This window comes from Hesperophylax consimilis, chromosome 8, assembly GCF_061612785.1.
Source record: "Hesperophylax consimilis isolate HC1 chromosome 8, BYU_Hcon_1.0, whole genome shotgun sequence".
Lineage (NCBI taxonomy): Eukaryota > Metazoa > Arthropoda > Insecta > Trichoptera > Limnephilidae > Hesperophylax > Hesperophylax consimilis.
Genome location: NC_142843.1, coordinates 21,376,432 through 21,397,779, shown reverse-complemented (window position 1 = coordinate 21,397,779; position 21,348 = coordinate 21,376,432). Strand labels below are relative to the sequence as shown.

General features: G+C 34.3%; 1 protein-coding gene across 1 annotated transcript; it reads left to right on the top strand.

Annotated features, from left to right (window-relative positions):
• Positions 1-4,077: 4,077 nt before the first annotated feature.
• On the top strand, positions 4,078-21,141 carry LOC149421719 (peroxiredoxin-6-like). The gene is made up of 5 exons (XM_089634503.1): positions 4,078-4,189; positions 12,893-13,049; positions 17,210-17,427; positions 18,530-18,605; positions 20,823-21,141. The coding sequence occupies exons 1-5, from the start codon at positions 4,107-4,109 to the stop codon at positions 20,949-20,951; spliced, it is 663 nt and encodes a 220-aa protein (XP_089490629.1). The 5' UTR covers positions 4,078-4,106; the 3' UTR covers positions 20,952-21,141.
• The last annotated feature ends 207 nt before the right edge of the window (positions 21,142-21,348 follow it).

The following is a 21,348-nucleotide window of genomic DNA, read 5'->3' as shown; positions in this document are numbered from 1 at the left end:
AACTACTAAGTTACAGTAACATTTCAAAAATAATATTATTAATTGCAGTATCACGGGCATTCTTATTTTTGTAAGCTTCTTGCTTCTGATCCCAAAGAGAGGGATGGCTTTGTTATAGATCCATATATCTGAACATCATATCATCGAACCACTTAATATATTATTTCATTGAAGAAGATGCCATGGTGGTAGTTACTAGGTACGCATAAATAAACCACTCACTAGGAACGTCTTACGTATACTTCCGACCGCAGGGAACTAAAAATCGCAAGCGACTTGAAACATATGTTCATACGTTTAGATTCGGCAAGAAAATTGAACGATGACTCATACTTGAAGAACAAAAGTAGACGGGCTTTTAACTTTCGTCGCTCAACTAAAAACTTGATCAACTCTGTTGAAAGGCTGTTCACACATGTCGATTAGCTTTCAAGTGTTATTCAACACAGACTTGATCAACTAAAATCCCCCTGTGTGAACAGAGTATTACTGAAATTGTGCATTTTGACCAAATTTTTAACCAAATCGGCTTGAGAGCTCGAAAATTTCAAGATTACCATTTACATATAAAATATCATACTACCTATATAATATCGTCGTACATGATGTTGGGTTTATAAGTTAGATTTTTTCTTTTCAATATTCATTTTTGACATTTGATTTTTTCAATATTTGTTTGGTAAGACTGATTTGGTATGAATGATTTTGTTTTGTCGATGTTTGTAAATTTTAGTTTTTTGATCTAGCAATTTTTTTTTTAAAATTCCGTTCATGAAAAATAATCCTTTGCTCAGAAAATGGGTCGGGAAATTTTAATACAACCATTTATCTTTTTTATATTATGTTATATTATTTGGAATATATGAATGTTGGGAAATTATTATTTATCAAAGAAAAAATCTTCGGGAAAATTGTATATTTTTTATCGGAAAATTTTTCGGGAAATTGTTAAAAAAAACCTTATTTTTTGATATTATGTGAATATTCCGAAAATTATATTATGAAAATTTTATTTTTTCTGAAAAAAACTCTTGGGCAAATAAGAAAAAAAAAATTATAGGTCGCATAAATGACCGGAAAATGGGTCGGGATATGGGTCCTGAAATTTTTATAAAAACGAATCTTTTTGATATTATGTGAAGTTTGGAAATTTTCAATGTGGGAATTTATATTTTTCTGATAAAAATTCTTCCCTGGAAAAAATTGAAACAAGTCCGAAAATCATTCACAGTGAATTAACCCCTTCAGTAATCATTTAAAAATTAAAAATGGAAATCTCTTTTTTTCAAAACACCTTTTTTATCAATGAATTTTATTTACTCAAAACATATATCCTCATATAAAAGCCATTTCGGGCCCAGAATGGGACTGAATATTGATTTTGTGGTGCATAGTGTGAAAATTTTTCTTTAGTATGAATTCCGGATTCTGGCCGCCCGAGTATACTCGGGCGTGGTCCTTAAGAGGTTAATGACATGGCTACAAATATCACCATACATACATACCTAAAGCTAAATGAACGGAACGCATTAGAACGAGATAGGCATTCAAAGAATAAATGGTGTACGGGTGAAACGGCAATATTATTATGAACGCCCCTCGTTTCGCTTGCCTCCTCACGACACCGGCTGCAAGCTTAAAGCGGCCCACTGACGGGCGAGCATGTCCGCGGCAAAGCATGACGTCATAGGCGAGCGACGAGCATTTTTGTATCGATGTCATGCTCAGACTGCTCGCCTACACACGCTCGCCCGTCAGTGGGCCGCTTTTACGCTCATTCTTATCGAACAAACGAGCGAGCAGAGTAGTATACGACGCACTGTCAATAGGTTGTCTTTCATACTCTTATGTGTTTCAGCGTTCGCTGTCTCGCTTTATTGTATTCGAAAAGCATTGAGAATAATTGTATTTATTGAAACAATAAGTGATTTTTGTAGAGTACATGCTAATCGAAAGAAATTTATTGTATTACTACGTTCCCAGGCCAACGTGCACACTTGGCCTACGCATGCAACGCAAATTTGAATCGTAGTATCGCGATATTCAATTGATTTTATGTTATAGATCACTTCGTAACAACTTACTAAATCTATTAGTTGTTTATCTCCAATTTAAAAAAAAAACAAAATCTCAACAACAAAAAACATGGAAAAAAAACTTTTTCAATTATTAACAATAATATTATGTATTTCCACTTTAACTACACACAGTTTTCAGGTGCACTAGAATTTACAATGTCAAAGCTTTACTCCAAACCGGTATTTCTCAAAGTGGGCGTTTCCAAGTACCTAAAGTATAAAATACATAAGTAGAATAAGTGAAAAAGTTTTTTTTTAATTATTATAAAAAGTAAAGAGAACACATAATGTACTACAGTTTATAAAGTTACAGGAAGTGAGTTGTAGAAGGATAGATACATTTATAGAAAAAGCTTTTCAAAATATGCGTCATTCAGCCATAATTTTACATTGAAACATTCATTGGTCTCAGAACTAAGATATGGACCCCACCTCATCTATCATTTCCATTTAATAACGCATATTAGCAATAACTATTTTTAAAATACGCAACAGATGTTAATATAAAAAGGAAAGTTTAAAAAAATATGAGGGGTACTAGATTTTTTTAAATTCTCAAAGTGGGCGGTGGTTGAAATACGTTTGAGAACCTGTGCTCCAAACCATTTATAACCCCGAGCAACGTGGGCGGTGGTTGAAATACGTTTGAGAACCTGTGCTCCAAACCATTTATAACCCCGAGCAACGTGGGCGGTGGTTGAAATACGTTTGAGAACCTGTGCTCCAAACCATTTATAACCCCGAGCAATGCCGGGTACATGTCAGCTATTAAATATATTTTTTGATATATCTTTCCATGTTTATCTTAGGTATATTGAGCGTCTCATCTGTTAGATTGTGATCTAAGTTAAAAAGTCGTGCTTATCTTCCATCTGATATCTGGGGATATTCATGAAGAATGGCTAGGTTCTATCTTTCATATCCCAACTACTAGGTAACTAGCATTTCAATAGTTCTTGTTTTCATCTGTTGGCGTTATGATTCAGTAGGTAGTCTTATTTCTGTAGGTTAGGTTGCCAGGTAGATATATTAAATCATTATACCATCGTTTCATAATTCGACATATTACGTACTTCAATCTGCTATACCTGTAGCATAATAAACGCACGTAAGCCAATGTACTTTGTAGTTTACTGATTACACAAGCGTTCCTCACAAGTTTTCCTCAGGGTCGCTTGCGATAATATGTAGGTGAATGAATGAAGAACTGCAGTGCTACGCGATTCGCTACGCACTGCGTACGAGGACCATGTTCCATGCTCGACCGACGGTATGCACGTCTCTCGTTCCAACCTAAACGCTGATTGATAAAAAAATTGAAATCCATTCGGATTCAGTTAATTTATATGGTGCCCATTTCCCATTTAAATCTTATATTACGTAATTTCTTCTTGATACATAGTTAAATGGGTTATGATAATAATAATACCCTAAAGAGTTAATTTATGTTATGTATTTCGAAGTGATCAATAATATATTTCCTCCAAGATTTAAACCAAATTTAGTCAAGTGGGGTCAATAGGTGAGGTGTTTTTTTTCGGTTTCGTGGCAACTAGGACAGCGGCAATTCAACACAGTTTTAAAAATTACCTAATATAAAGTCATTAAGAGTGATGAAAAAAGTGGCCTATAAATCTAACTTATTTAATTAATTTTCACGACTTTACATCACCTTTCATGACTTTACATCACTTTTCAAGAGTTTGATGAAGTTTGTTGAATTTCCATTGTCCCGAGTTGCCCGGTTATCTTTCTTTCATCTCTCAAGTGAATGAAAACAGCGATAAATAGATAATAACTCAGCTATTCAACAAGTTTACATACAGAATAAGCAATGAACTGCACTGATGTTGATCTAAGCCAGCCATCAGTCCAACAGTTTGAGAAGTGCTATTAAACCGTTTGATAAAACATGAATACATCAACATAATCGTACCCTAGGTGTAGGACGTGTAGGTACTCGTATCACAGTAGTCGTGTAACTGAACAGAGAAACAGGTCGTCCCTTCTCGAGTTAAGCTCTTCAAAATGAGGTTGGGCGCTACAGTACCGAACTTTAAGGCTCGGACAACGCAGGGGAACATCGACTTCTACTCATGGATGGGAGACTCGTGAGTTCTTATATTATTAATTTTAATTAAACTAAATATAACTTCAACACACACCTCTTTTTTGAAAAAAAAAATTGAACCGAAACAAAAGATATCTGATTTGAAAACTGAAATTAATCTTTCAAAAATACTATTTTTATATATTGTATATTGTTGTTTTCCCGGATCGTTATAGCAGTTACCTATATTGTTTGTAAATTTGTATGTATGTAAGTGCTGATTAAAATATACACATTTAAAACAATAGCAACACAGTAAAATAAAATTTAAAAAATGCCATACGCTGTTCAAAAATCGTAACAATAAATTAACCAATTGAAAAAGTATGGTTTGCAACCGTATTATTGTTATATTGAGATTGTGTTAAGATTAAAAATATAATAGGTGCTACTCAAATAATTAATTCTCTTGGATATATTTTTTCTCTTTGTATCACACTAATTTTAAATATGTATTTTAGAAACACAATCTTTGAAAATAATGGCGTAGCAATAAGAAGAATATATTCATTTTTTAAGTGAACAATTTTTTTTTTCTCAAATTAGACAACGTACCTCCATTTCATTAAAAAAACTGCAAAATTCTTTCAAAATAATAATACGCATTATTTACAAACGTTCAATATAACCGCCACTATAACGTATGTAGTGTAGGTATGTATCTACCTAGTTTTGTTAGAATTTTTAAAGAAACAATATTTTTACAATGTTATGAATAACAGAATTTAGATATTTTATACTTGTTACTTTTCTTTGAGTTGTTGTACTTTTACATTTTATACTTTTCGTTGAGTTGTTGTACATTTACATTTTATACTTGTTACTTTACACCTTTCTTCGAGTTGTTGTACTATTACATTTTATACTTATTACTTTATACTTTTCTTTCAGTTGTTCTACTGTTACATTTTATACTTGTTACTTTATGCTTTTCTTTGAGTTGTTGTACTTTTAAATTTTATACTTGTTAGTTTATACCTTTCTTTGAGTTGTTGAACTCTTAAATTTTATGCTTGTTACTTAATACTTTTGTTTGAGTTTTTGTACTTTCACTATTCTTAGTTTTGTTGATGGCACACGTTGTACCGTATATATGAAAAAATAGAATTATGATTGCATATAATGTATCTGTGAATGGTCCAATTTTAATTCGGTTTTGAATGTTGGATTCAGACCGTTGCACTAGGCTACGAGAATCATATCCACTTAATGCATTACATAATATCTCTCTCATACCAAGCCCCAAGTGGGGACATGTCCCTGGGGTCAATTTAAATTAATGCAATATGACGCCATAAAACTAGTCTCACTTTGATCACCGTTCTACATACATAACAACGCAACAAACCGACCTTAAAGGTAGGGGAGACCGGGGACAGTTGTACCTATTTTACTTATACCGTTTATGAACAAAATACTCATGCTTAACGGCAGATAATTTAGCTGTCTACCAAATTCTTACATTAAAATATGAACTTTGTCGTAGGAGTTTATTAAAAACTCAATAACTCGTAATTTTTTTTTTGTTCTTGAATGAACGTACATAGAGCGAAAAGGGTTTGGTTAATGAACGGGACGGGCGGACATGTACTTGAGCATATAAGTTGGGAGCTGTACTAACAGAACTTTAAAAAAGGGTCAATTGTACCACCACAACTATCCAGGAACGGTCGTTTAAAATTAAACGCCAAGTTTTTGTTATTCTTTACTTACGAACGCTTAAAAACCTGTTAAAAATAAAAGCATTGTTGCAAAGAAATGTGTGGATAGTAAAATAGGTACAAACAGAGCACTGTCATGAATGAAGCATATTGTTATGAATGCAATCGAAAAAAGTTAGTTTTGGCACTCAATTTTTTTTCTTCCAATTGCAAACATCTGGGATACTCATTGCTATGTCCCGTGGGCTACTGGCAACAAGTCCGCACGTGTCAGCACCATCGCCTGAAGACGCATCAAATACGTACCTATTATTATATTTACGAGTTATTCGCCTTGGTACTACTGACCCGTGGTACAATTATCCCCGGTCTACTCTAGTACTTTATTATGATTATGTATTCAAAATGACTTGAACATTTATTTAAATGAATTTTTTTTTTTACTTAGCGCGGCGAAGTCCTATTTTATCTCGACCATTTGACATTTTATCTGACTGTAAATTTATTTGATATTATATACATTTGTTCTGGTTCAAAATGGTGTTCTTGAACCATGAACCATGTGTTCAATACCATATTTTTATTCTGTCAGAGTTCGAATGATCGTGGTTCCTACTATGAGCTGTCAAATCAAAATAATCAAATTAGGGTACCTACCGGCCTGAAGAAAGAAAAAAAATTGTCATTCAGATTGTGAAATAACTTTGGACAAATTGCATAATTCCTTATTTGAAATAAACAAAATGTAACGTAGAATATTTATGGTTTATAATCAAGTAGGAAGGTGTAAGTACCTACTTACAAATCTTATGAGTTCAGAAGAAAATTTGGTTTTGATTTACCAAAGAGAAAATTAGAAGCTTATAATTACTTATTTACTTTTTTGGAAGCGTGGTCCACTGTTTACATAACTACTAGTTAACCCTAGAAAGATAACCTACGCCTCAGAGGCGCCCGCGACGGTAAGAAAACGCTGTCTCTTTCTAATGAGCTCGCGCATCTAGCTGTCCTTTTTCATTAGCTCAGTCGTCGGTGCACAGCGTCGCGGGACAGTCGTTTTTACGCGGTAAGTACCATATTTTTCAAGTTATGACCAGGTAATGCGCTCCAAAGGCGTATGGTTATCTTTTGCGTGACTTTTAGTAAAAGTATAAATTTGTTTATACTTACATTACATGTTTATTATAGGTATTTTATTGTTTGTCTTAGCATGGTTTTTTTAACCTTCATAATGACGAGCCGAAGAATTATATCTGATGATCAAATATTGAGATTTTTAACTGAAGAAGAAGAGAACGAGCATGATGGACATCAGGAGAGTGGCAGTGAAACAGAAGATCATGTGAGTGAAGATGAAATGCAGAGTGACTATGAAGATGAGTTCATCGATGATGAGGTGCCAGAAGAATTGAATGATACACAAAATGAAGACATTATAACTCCACCAGTATCTTCAGAGCCTGGAACTTTGGAAACATCACGTCGTGACCGCCGTATAATTGTTCCTGATCGCCGTGTGCTAAGGGGTAAAAACCAACATTGCTGGTCAACAATAAAAGGACAAAGTCGTGGTAGGATATCTGCCATAAATATAATTCGCACAAACAGAGGTCCAACGCGTATGTGTCGCAATGTGTATGACCCAGTATTATGTTTTACTTTGTTTGTTACCGACGAAATAGTGGGTGAGATCGTCCGTTGGACGAATATTGAGATCTCTGTAAAACGTCGAGAAAACATGACCAAAGCCACTTTCAAAGATACGTCTATGACAGAAGTCCGAGCTTTGTTTGGGATACTGACCTTGAGTGCGGCGATGAAAGACAATCACTTGTCTACCGATGAGCTGTTCAATAGTAGTTTTTCAGGAACACGTTACGTGGCAGTGATGAGTAGAGATCGTTTCGATTTCTTGATTAGATGTCTGAGATTTGATGACAAATCTATACGGCCCTCCTTACGTCATGAAGATCCACTTGTTCCCATTAGAAAACTGTGGGAATTATTTATAACTCAGTGTAAACTGAATTATACACCGGGTGAGCACGTCACAATTTATGAGCAATTATTGGGGTTTCGAGGACGGTGCCCATTCCGCATGTACATCCCCAATAAAGCCAGCAAATACGGGATAAAAATCCCTATGATGTGTGATAGCGGAACAAAGTACATGCTAAATGCAATGCCGTATATTGGAAGAGCCACAAACACTAATGGTTTGCCACAAGGTGAATATTATGTAAAGGAGTTGTCTCGGCCCTTGCATGGCACAAACCGGAATATTACGTGTGACAATTGGTTCACTTCGGTTCCTCTCGCGAAATCCCTTCTTCACGAGCCGTACAAACTAACCCTCGTTGGAACCATACGATCCAATAAACGGGAGATCCCCGAAGACTTGAAAAATACACGGTCTCGATCCGTAGGCACGTCAATGTTCTGCTATGATGGATGTTTGACCCTAGTCTCGTACAAGCCGAAGCCCTCTAAGATGGTTTACCTGATATCATCGTGTGATGAAGAAGGTGTCATCAACGCCACAACCGGTAAGCCTGATATTATAATGTATTATAATCAGACTAAAGGCGGGGTGGACACGTTCGATCAAATGTGTTCCTCAATGTCATGTTCAAGAAAAACCAATAGGTGGCCAATGGCTATGCTTTATGGCATACTGAACATGGCATTCGTCAATTCTTATGTCATATACTGTCACAAAGTTCTAGCGAAACATGAAAAGCCTCTAAATAGAAGGGAATATATGAAAAAGTTAAGCACTCAGTTATCTGAACCGTGGATGACGGAAGGACTCGAAGCTCCTACTTTGCTCAAGCGTGTGCGAGAAAATATCACCAATATTCTTCCGAATCCAGATGTGCAGAGCTCTAGTGATAATGAAGAAGAACCTCCAGCCAAGAAAAGACGGTATTGCAGCTTTTGCTTAAGTAAAAAAAAAAGAATGTCAATGATGACTTGCGCCAAATGCAAAAAAACAGTTTGCGGCGAACACAAAAAAGATGTTTGCTTTGAATGCCTCTAAACCAAATTTTTAGCAAAATAATTATAGTTTTGACTGATTATTTTATAGTTTATTAGTAAATTAAAATAATTTAATTAGTTTTATATAAAAAAAAATATAAATTTGTGATAATATTTTCCTGTAAACAGAATACGGTTAATTTTATTGTTTTTTTCTAGAGGTTTTTTTAATTTAAGTTTAATGTTTAAAATAAATAAATAATTTCAGTAAAAAAGTTTTTTATTATTAGTTCATTAACCACACATTAAAATAATTCCGCTAAAGAAATACATTACCTAGGTATTTAATTTAAAAAAAATGATAAATATATTATGCGCCTCTGCAGCGTATGGTTATCTTTTATGTACTACAAAATATGGTTATCTTTCTAGGGTTAAAGCAATTACTAATTTTAGAAATTTAGGTTATGTTTTAAGGCAAGAGTTGAGGAGGTTGAGGCTTTTTAAATAAGGTTATCAAATAATATGAATCATGTATTCCCAACATCTCTACTTAAATAATTTTCTGTGTCCCCAATCCCTAACTATCCCTACATAGACAAACCACTCACCACACCTACTAATATTAAAAGCTGCTCTGGGAATAATTTATTAGCATTGAAAACTCTCCCGTTTCTTTTTAATAACGATTTTTTTTAAGACAAGTTGTTCTTTAAATTATTATATGGTAAGTAAACACAATATTTTGTTATACACTTCTGAGCGCCCTTGAGGTGATTTTGTACAAAAACGGCGCTATACAAATCATCCAAATATTATTATTATTATGTAATTGATTTTATTATTTATTTTTAAAAACCTTGTTTATTGCTTTTATGTTGTATACGAAGAATAGTGACTAATATTTATAATTGCTAATTTATTACGAATCTCTAAAATTATTCGTAATCCAGTTAAAAACGGGATTGCAGGCCCTTAATGAATGAATTGATAGGTTACCTAATAAGCTTTCAGTAAAATACGAATGTGTTATCACGGTGTCGGAACCCCTGTTCATAAAAAAATCTAATATTTTCTTATTTCGTCATTGTATATTATCAAGTCAAATGCAGGTGCTTGAACACGTGTTCCGATATATTACGAATTTACTAAAAGGTTGTCAGGAAACGGCATCTAATCTAGTTTTTAACCGAATAACCAATAATTTGAAGAGATTTTTAATACACATTTTAATATAATTTTTTTAATTAAATCAAAATAAGATTATTTTCTGATTTCCGATTAGAGGTAGGTAGGTAACCTTCTTTATCGCTTGTCTGAATTCTCACCATCATGAGTTCCAATTTTGATGATTAAATCTAATTTAATATCAAATTTGAGTTAATTAGGCAAGAATCACATCACAGACAACTGAAGTTAGTTTAATTAGATGACTGTGAACTACCTACACTGTTTATATTATCTAGTTTCAATAATGTTGTCTGCGATAATTGTAGATTGTCTGAGCAATGAGATTTCATAGAAAAGCAAAACTTCTTTATTTACACTTATATAATGAAATTAAATTTGATGCCCACCCACATGTTGATATAAATTTTATCACACATAGCACCAGTTATCTTTTCTCCAAATTGTTGACACTTATAAAAATGGTATAACACTCTACCAAAGTGCAACAACGCGACGAAGACATAATCCTTTGATAACCAATGAACTTTGGTTTGTCACAGAAGATGTTTTTCGGTTGGTGTTATGTATGCATTATTGTTTTCATGTCATGGTTGAAAAATAGTCACGTAAATTGTTTTAAAGAGCACAATTTGAATGTATTTCTGATTGTGAACACCGAAAGGATATAAATAGTTTACAATACCCGTCCACAGTCCTTTCTTACCCCGCAGTAGTCCTACGATATAGTAGGATACATAAAATATTTTATACAGCTCCGTTATTTGTGAATAATCCGCTGAGGGACATTTCCCAAAAAACTTTTGATATTACTACACATGAGAGGACATCCTAAGACATTGCTGCTGGAACAATATAAAAATTGATTCTACTTCGGGAACACGGACACGCTCACAAAACTCATCTAGCGGTTTATGTCTTCAGAGAGCGTGTCTACATCATGTCCCCAAGTCATACAATCTAATATGTAGGTACCCTTATCATACACCCAAGGCACCATTTTGAGCTGCTTGGCAGATGGAATTGTGTCCTCAAGAAACTATCTACCAACATCTTGCCCGTAATACACTTTATTTGTCTGGTTCGTGTCCACAATGCAGTTTAATTATCTCTATCATGTCCCGAACACACCGTATTGATTGATAAATGTCAATATCACGTCCCAAACTCACCTTAGGTATCAATCAATATCATGTATTTAATATATTTTGGTGTCAAATGGTTTAACCAATTACCTCTTAACTTAAGATTGGAAATGAATTATAAAAAATTCAAAAGCTCAATAAAAGCACTATATCAATAGCACATTAAAATCGTTTATACTTAAAAAGACAATATAATCTCTCAATTATTATTATATTGAAATCCTTTTCTCTTATTTCTTATTCTTATCTCTTTCTTTCTTTTACATCCGTTTCTCTTTTCTATTTGATAAAATTTTGTTACATATAAAATTTTTATTTTGTTATATTAAAAAATAAAAATTCTTTTCATTATCATTACACTCTCTGAAAAAATATGTTAAATTACTATTTACACGCGTTTCTCCGCCTTTTTAACACGAGCATTTGCTCTAAAAAAAGGTGTATCACGATGTACTGTAATAAAAAGAAAATAATCTTAATGTAATGTAATAACATGTAATTGTAAATTTAATATTAAATAAAAATTAAATATTAAAAAAAAAAAAAAAAAAAAAAAAATGTCCCGAAGATAGCATCTTTATAGTGATGTCATCCAATACAATGTCATCCAATACCTTAGAATGGGGTACCCCAGTAAGGACACATTATCTTATATAAAAAAATTGTTAAAAAAAAATAAAAAAACAAGTATCTAACAAGGGGTTTCCCACAAAAAAACTGCGAGTTTTTGTATCACCCCCAACCAACGTGTATCTGAATAATTTCCCCAAAGCACTGCATCGTGTTCTAAAGCCATCTCATCTACCCATATCATTTCCAAGGCTCCGCATTTATATATATTATTTCAAGTCCTCGAGGAACCACATTTCTCCTTGTCATTCCCCCAAGATACCGCATACATTTCTGTATCATGTCCCCAAGGAACGACATCCATCCGAATCATGTACCCAAGTATCTGTATCATTTCCCCAAGATACCGCATACATTTCTGTATCATGTCCCCAAGGAACGACATCCATCCGAATCATGTACCCAAGTATCTGTATCATTTCCCCAAGTTACCGCATACATTTCTGTATCATGTCCCCAAGGAACGACATCCATCCGAATCATGTACCCGGGTATCTGTATCATTTCCTCAAGATACCGCATCTATCTGTATCATATCCCCAAGGAACGACATCCATCCGAATCATGTACCCAAGTATCTGTATCATTTCCCCAAGATACCGCATACATTTCTGTATCATGTCCCCAAGGAACGACATCCATCCGAATCATGTACCCAAGTATCTGCATCATTTCCCCAAGTTACCGCATACATTTCTGTATCATGTCCCCAAGGAACGACATCCATCCGAATCATGTACCCGGGTATCTGTATCATTTCCTCAAGATACCGCATCTATCTGTATCATATCCCCAAGGAACGACATTCATCCGAATCATGTACCCAAGTATCTGTATCATTTCCTCAAGATACCGCATCTATCTGTATCATATCCCCAAGGAACGACATCCATCCGAATCATGTACCCAAGTATCTGTATCATTTCCTTAAGATACCGCATACATTTCTGTATCATGTCCCCAAGGAACGACATCCATCCGAATCATGTATGTCGGGTATCTGTATCATTTCCTCAAGATACCGCATCTATCTGTATCATATTCCCAAGGAATTAAGTGAGGATAACTTACAGTATGATAATGTATCGTAATGTACTGCAGATGGTGCGTGCTGTTCTCGCACCCGGCTGACTTCACGCCGGTGTGCACAACAGAGCTGGGCAGGATCGCCGTGCACTTCCCGCACTTCGAGCGGCGCGGGGTGAAGTTACTGGCACACTCCTGCGACAAGATGCAGAGCCACAACGACTGGGTCGCAGTAAGTCTACATTCACAACAATACATTATATTATCTACAGAGCTTTATTGCTGAAACTAGTCGCGGACCATGGAATTCGGTACACCTCTAATCATGATCAATAACATGCCTCATTGTGGGATGTTTCTATTTTAGATGAAGGGATTAATCTCAGTAATTATACGTTATTACACATTCTGTAACTGAGGGTGTGACAAAAATTTCCAAAATCGACAAAACCCGACAAAACCCGACAAAACCCAGAAAACCCGACAAAACTGACAAAAACTGATTTTGGTTATCTTTTTAATTTTTATGTGACCCCACAAGAGCGCCCATATTGTTCAGTGTAAAGTTTCTTATCAATTGTCAATAAACGGCCTCATATTTACCATTTTACGTGATACTAATTTGTTGCACTGTACAAATATACAATAACAGCATACATGGTAAATTTCAAGTATCCAAATAAACTTACTTACTTAGCAAACAATCCATTAGCTACGTGGAGGCAGTTTATAAGATAATATCTTACAGAAGACACACTAAAAAAAGAAGGATAGGTAAAAATACACGTATGTATTCATTCTGAAAACGGGTGAGCAAAATAAATTATTATCATTGTGATGCTTTCTTTAGAAAGGTTGTGAAAATTGTAATTTTTCTTTCCTATAAATTCTGAACCATTTTATTTTATATTCATAGAATTAATATCATCATCAACCACGTGGGCTATTAATTTGTCAAAACTTTATAAAATGACTAGGGGCACCCGGCGTTGCTGGGGGTTATCCTTAGGAGATAGACATACCACTGCTAACTTTGCTGGGGGTTATCCTTAGGATATAGACATACCACTGCTAACTTTGCTGGGGGTTATCCTTAGGAGATAGACATACCACTGCTAACTTTGCTGGGGGTTATCCTTAGGAGATAGACATACCACTGCTAACTTTGCTGGGGGTTATCCTTAGGAGATAGACATACCACTGCTAACTTTGCTGGGGGTTATCCTTAGGAGATAGACATACCACTGCTAACTTTGCTGGGGGTTATCCTTAGGAGATAGACATACCACTGCTAACTTTGCTGGGGGTTATCCTTAGGAGATAGACATACCACTGCTAACTTTGCTGGGGGTTATCCTTAGGAGATAGACATACCACTGCTAACTTTGCTGGGGGTTATCCTTAGGAGATAGACATACCACTGCTAACTTTGCTGGGGGTTATCCTTAGGAGATAGACATACCACTGCTAACTTTTCTGTAAAACTTTTTAAGATATGCTCGTATAATTCCGCAGTACATTATTTTGATGTATCTCATAAGGTTTAGCCAGCGTAGCAATGTAAGCCCTCGAAAGTATATTTCTTACGACTTAATTACAAAACATCGACTTTTATCTACTTTCTACAAATATAATATGCATTAATTAAATATACATAAACCTTTCGGGAGAAATTTTCTAAATGATAGTGAAAACCCTATCAAAATCCGTTGCGTAGTTTAGAAGAACTGAGCGCACAAACAGACAGACGCGGATAGCGACTTTATATAAATTATTTATTTATTTTGTAAGAAACAAACAGCTTTTATATAATATACAATGATAGATATAAATATACAAGTTAACTGAAGTCAAGCCACAGAAGTTTCTTATGTTAAAGTTCATTGGAAATGAAGTTTTAATGTATTAAAATTAATTTGGTGTTAAAGGAAAGGGAGAGGATAGGAGATGCTCCCGATACATTCCATACTCTCATATTAATAATCGATCGTACGCATTATTTCATATCGATATTTCTTTTACCAAAAATGTCAATGCTGTAAAATTTTGTATTATATTGTGCACATATACGAGGAATTGGGGAATTTTTTCGAATGTTTGTTCTACACGAGGGTAGATAAAATAAATCAGATTGTCGGGTTGATCTAGACCAGTGATACTCAACCTTTTTCTTCTGCGGGCCACATTCATATGTTTGTAAAGCTACGCGGGCCGCTACTGGTCGGTGTTGCCAAAACGGTGTGAGCTTGATTCCCCCTTTTATTATTCGAAATCCATGGGGGGGGGGGTTGTTAGAGAATTTGTGTAAAATAATAATTCCCCACGATAAAAGTTCAAAATGAGTGCTCCCCACAAAATATTTGAAATCCATGGGGGGGGGGGGGGTTACAGAATTTCGCACAGCCAAAAACATCATGTGTAGTTCCCCACAACAATTTTTCGAAAATTTCCAACTGTCGAGCAAAATTATTTGCGCGCATATTTGTCTGTCAAATCTTTGTTTTTTAGAGATCTAGCGTGTGCAGTAATATTATATGTATAGATAGTATATTATACTTATACTATCCTCTTCGGATTTCAATGTCTGTACATCAAAGTCGCAATTAATCTCAAATTAACGTGATATAGAATGCCAGATTTTGTAAATGTTCCTGATATTAAATGTATTGAGGGCCGCACAAAATAGCTCGGCGGGCCGCAGGTTGAGTATGACTGATCTAGACGGAATATGAAGATTTATTAAATTGGTAAGTTCTGGTGAGTCCAGACCATTATTTAGGATTTTAAACAATAATTGGATTTTGGAATTTGGAGGGAGTTAAAATTATGAAATTTAATGGATTCGTTATAGTTTAAGTGTAAGTTTAGTTTATAATTTATGTGTTTAAATTTTTTTTTGAATTCTTTCTATTCTTTCGATATGGCCTTGGTATAAAGGAGTCCAGATCGGTGTACAGTGTTCCAGGTGCGGGCGAATATATGAGGTGTAAAGGGAATATAGAGTGTTTATGTTGTGGAAGAGTTTTGCTATGCGAATTATAAATCCCAGCATTTTATTGGCTTTGTTAATAATGTCATCAGTGTGTTGGATAAAGTTTAATTTAACATCCAGTGTTACCCCAAGGTCCCTGATATATTTTACTTCATTGATGTGTGTGCCGTTTAGCGTGTATACAGAGGATATTTTATTTTTATTACGTGTAAATGTTAATTTATTGCATTTTGCGATGTTAATAACAAGTTTGTCTAATTCGCAATAGAAAAAAAGACGATTGAGGTCTTCTTGAAGTTTAATGCAGTCGTTGATTGATTTAATACCTATACTATATAGAGATTTCGCTTCGTGTTTTTTTTCTCGTCATAATAATAAATATAGAGAGAAATTATTTCTATCTAGAGACACTATAAAATTTAGTATATAATATTAGGTAGGTACCTACGTAAGCTCATTAGACGTGAATTCATACTTCAATTTATTTTTGGTGACCACGTTTGTAATACCTGTATAATATATATTGTGTCGAAATGTCAAAGGGAGAAAAAATATGCGCAACCAGATGTTGAAGCACGTGTATTGAAGAAAATATTAATTTATTTCGGCAGTGGGCCAAGAACTCATCAGCAGTGCCAAAATTCAACCCAATATTGAATATAAAAGAACCTATAGGTCGCGTAATTAGAGTTGACCCGAGGATTAGGATTTTGTGTATTTATGCATATTATGTAGGCTTTTTAAAAATATTTTCAATAATATTATTATTGAATATATAAAAGAAAACATTATAATGGAGTTCTATAAATTAAACTTGGTAACAATATGTATATTGTGTGGGTTTGCTGGGTTTGCCCACCAACACTTCCGACAACGATGTCCTTGCAAAAGGTCACTCAGAACATGTTGAGAACCATAATAATTATGATGACGAAGTTATTGTTGTTGTTTTGTATGTATTTATTAATTTAATATCAACGGTGTAAACATACCATAAAAAATAAATCATATACATGACCGGTCAGTGGCTGAGTTGACTTCGCGTTTGGGTCCCACCCAGGTGTAGTGTGTTCAATTCTCGGCTGGCTAAGTTCTCCATCACTATATAAGCAATATTTTCCGCTTACTGGGGTGGGTTATTCGTAACCCGAAAATGTTTGTCTTTCTTTAAAAAAATATATTGATTGAAAAGATATCATAGAACTTCTTGTACTTACATTCCGTGTAGTTATATAGACCCGCCACATCCGCGTATCTATTACTAACTTCATGTAATCTAGGTTCAAGCGAGTGTTTGAAATGCTCAGCCCTGGTATTGTTTAATTTATTGTTGTTGTTGTTTTTGTTGTTATTATTTCTGTTTTTGTTGTTGAAACGGTAGGTATATTTTAATTTTCCAGGACATCAAGTCTTACTGCCTCGACATCCCCGGCGAGTTTCCGTACCCCATCATTGGCGACGAGAGCCGCGAGCTGGCCGTGCTGCTCGACATGTTGGACGAGAAGGACCAGAGCAACCCCGACACAGCCATGACCGTGCGCGCGCTCTATGTCATCGACCCCGCCAAGAAGCTCAGGCTGTCCATGCTGTACCCCGCCTCCACTGGCAGGAATGTCGAGTATGTATATTGTTGCTTGCTTATCCTTATCTGTTTAGGCTTGGTTAAAATTACTTCGCAAAAGTAGGAGGTCGCGGTCATGACCGTGCGGCCGCTTTTCGCCATCAACCCGGAAAATCAATGTGTTGTATGTATGTGTAGCTACCTGTACTGCTGAAATTGTTTCTAAATTAAATTGTATTTCATCTGGATTTTTATATAGTTACCCGTAAGCAAGCTAGAAAAACTGATCGAAATAGAAAAAATCGATGGTTCGAAGCATTTCTACAAGTTTTATTTATTGAAGTCAGTACGTAAATGTGTATTTTTTATATAAAAAAATGTATAAAATTGAATCCATGATTGAATCAATCCAGGGTGTTTTTAGAACGATTAAAAATCATGACATGTATTAATGATTATTTGGTAGTTCTCAAATAAATCATTCCTTGCGTCTTTTCTTTTTTTTCCTGACAATTTTGTGTGGAACTTTTCGGGTTATCAATTTTTTTTCTGCACATAAGATAGAACCCACGCATTGTAATTACAGGGCTTCTTTAGTAATGGAAAATTACTTAGTATTCATGGCCCTGAGGTTGGTACTTCATACTTAAAAATGTATTATTATTATGCTACGGAGTTTTATAGTATTGTTTACTGAGTATGCACAAAGCAAACATTCCGAGTTGGTTCTACACTCATATCAAGACAATAGTGACAAATGGTGTTATCAATAATTTATATAATGTTTGGTTTTATTCATGAAACAACTGCTTCAGAGCAATTTGCTTTGTTATTATCAAATCCATTGTGTTCAGTATCTACCTATTTTAAATTTCCTCTTGTGTGCTTAGATTAAAATTATTTATCACAATTTTTATTTAACTGACTTTATATTTGTACGCTAGCTTTTCCTTTACTATAATATTATTGTAGAAATACAATACGTAAATAAAATAAGAAGCATTGATTGATGGATAAATTATTTTAAACGAGATTTGGTAAAACTATCAGAACCATCAATATTTTATTTTTGAAAAACTATTTTCTGAAAAAGTAATAATAGCTAAATCTGTTATTATTACATACAATAATGATTTTGTATTTTGATTATTACTTACAGTGAAATCCTGCGTGTTATCGACTCTCTTCAACTGACTGACAAACACAAAGTAATTGCAACTCCGGCTAACTGGGTGGTGAGTACATATATTTTAATACTAACATTAGGTAAGTAAAAAATAGCGTTTGAAAAAAAAAAAATGGAAAACGATACATGCTGTCAAATGACGAACTAACCAATACATTAACTTACAAGTTTTCAATGTACAACAAAAAATATTTTAAAAAAATTGTATTTGAATTTAAAAAAACGTATGTAAATACTCCACTGCCCAATATAAAAAACTCAACCATGGCAATAAGCCAAACTATACTAGTTATTGCCAATCTGATTTGGACAGAGAAATATTAAATTTCATGGTACGAAACTGTATATTGCCTTAACAAATCAAACAAAAAAAATCAAACTACTTGTAATACAGTAAATTTAAACATCTTACCTTGCATCAAATGGAGTAGTTATGATTTTATTCTATGTTGTACACCAAGGTGAGTCCGATATATAGTAGGCGGGTGGCAAAACAGAGGTACAAAATTTTAGACCGGTAGCGGTCTTATTGTCGTTCTCAAAAATTTTTGAAACATCAATGTGTGATAAATTGGCGATAAAATAAAACCATTTCTACAAATCAGCATGGTATTTTATCAACAAAAATCAACTGTATCCAATCTCCTTGAACTCAAATCAAAAAGAGGATTAGATGCGCAATATCAAACAGACGTGATTTATATGGGCTTCGCAAAGGCATTCGACCAACTTTCGATTGTGTTGATCACGACGTAGGTACTTTTACAAAAGATCCACAGAATAGGCCTTGACCTTTGACTTTTTAATAGGTTTTTTTGTGTCGTATTTAAGAAACAGAACAAAGTACATGCATCAGCGGTCATCAGTCTAGGAAATTTACTGCAATTTCAGTAATACCTCAGGGGTCAAACTTGGGACCTCTTCTATTCTTGATATTGATATGATGATATTTAAGAATGCATCAAGTACTACTTGCTTGCTTTTTGTTGACGATCTCAATGCCGATAAGAATAAACATTTCTTTAATGTAAAAAATGTGCCACTATGATATACACGCGTTCCAAAAACTTATTAAATTCATTTATAAGCTAAATGATGAAATATTAGTGATAACAATACGGTGCCCAGGGGTCAAATTTGATCCCAAACTTACCTTTTCAGATCGTACGTATAGTGGAGTTGGCATCATCGTATTACAAACTTCTGGAATTTGTGATCAGATCAAGTAAAAAAAAATTTCAAGACCGAAGCAATAATATCGATGTTTTACTGCATTATAGGGTCAAAGCTAGAAAATGCTTCTGCTGTTTGGGCCGCGTATCAGCAAAAATACATACCAATACTAAAACAAATTTAAAAAAAAACTTTTCCATGTTATACATATATGTTAAATATGAGAATGCAAGGTACCCGCACTTTTTGGCTGTGTGGAAAGTCTTTTTGAGGAGAGGAAGGAGTGAACATGGTGTGAATTAATTACATGGATTTGCTCTCTGAAACGCGCTATGAAAGTCTCTAATCTAGGAGGAATGGGGCCCTTAGAGAGCTAGAAATTGTTCGTACCGAACATCTACCGCTAAGGTCGACATCACGACTTTCTCGTGACTTCATCATGACGTTCTGGTCCAACACGGCATGACAATAGGTATGGTGCTGCTAAATGAATCTCTAGGTCTCTTGATATTTTCATCATTGACCTTGAAGGTTCCAAGAGTAATTTTAGATAAGGACTCTTCAAAATATATTATTATAGAAATTTTAATTTGTGTTTTTAAAGTTATGTAAATTAATTCATATTTACTGTAATAAGACTACATAAATCTTAATACATATTATTTAGAATAAAATAGAATGACGAAGGCCTAATAATATAGCCAAGTTTTCGACGTTGATAGACTTCCGGATCTTTGTCAAAATACCCTAAAACCACGAAATATTTAACATTTTCAGTTTTTGCCACAGCTTTTTTAAAGCACACAAATTTTTTTATACTTTGAGATTAAAACAATTTCTGTGTACTACTATTGTTCGAGATACAGCTCTATGTATTATTAGTCGATGGTGCCCATCGTACATGAGTCCCAATTGCCCGAATTCAGTGAGCACCATTCACCATTCACTGTAGCATCCCCAATTTATATAAGGGTATATTTTGTGAATGGAGAAGAGAGGGGAATAGGGGAAATATATGTATTGGAAAGTACTTGGCAATTCTGATCTCTAAAGCCATTCGATAATTACATGTTATTTCGTTCTGTTTTTGCAGCCCGGAGAGAAAGTGATGATACTCCCCGATGTATTAGACAAGGATTTAGCTGCTCTGTTCCCCGAAGGAGTCGATAAGGTTACAATGCCATCCGGCAAGGTCTATGTTAGAACAACGACCAACTACTAATTTCTATAAAATGAGAGTGAAAAATATAATATGTTATTTCATTTGTCAAATATATTAATACCTACTTCTGCCAACTTCATGAAACTTTTTCAATGTTTCTTTTTTTAAAATATTTTTTGTAAATTCAAAATAAAGTGTTATTCTTATAATACAATACGTGACATTCATTATTTTTGTGTTATATTTTATGTAATTTTATCTTTATACGAGATAAGTCATATAAAGATAAAACAATGCAAACCTGTTTTTTATTACTTATTTATTATTTACTTACTTAATTATTCACCCATTATAAATTCATTGTCTCTCTTTTTCAAATTGTGAAATGTGAAAAAGTTTGTGTTGGGTGTCTTCTAAAACGCTACATTTCGCAAGTCTGAAGGGAACGTACTTTAGT

Bases quoted from the DNA above. Each gene is read 5' to 3' on its own strand.
- LOC149421719 (XM_089634503.1), top strand. From the start codon at position 4,107: ATGAGGTTGGGCGCTACAGTACCGAACTTTAAGGCTCGGACAACGCAG. The intron at 4,190-12,892 runs GTGAGTTCTTAT...AATGTACTGCAG, and splicing joins TACTCATGGATGGGAGACTC to ATGGTGCGTGCTGTTCTCGC. The intron at 18,606-20,822 runs GTGAGTACATAT...CTGTTTTTGCAG, and splicing joins CAACTCCGGCTAACTGGGTG to CCCGGAGAGAAAGTGATGAT.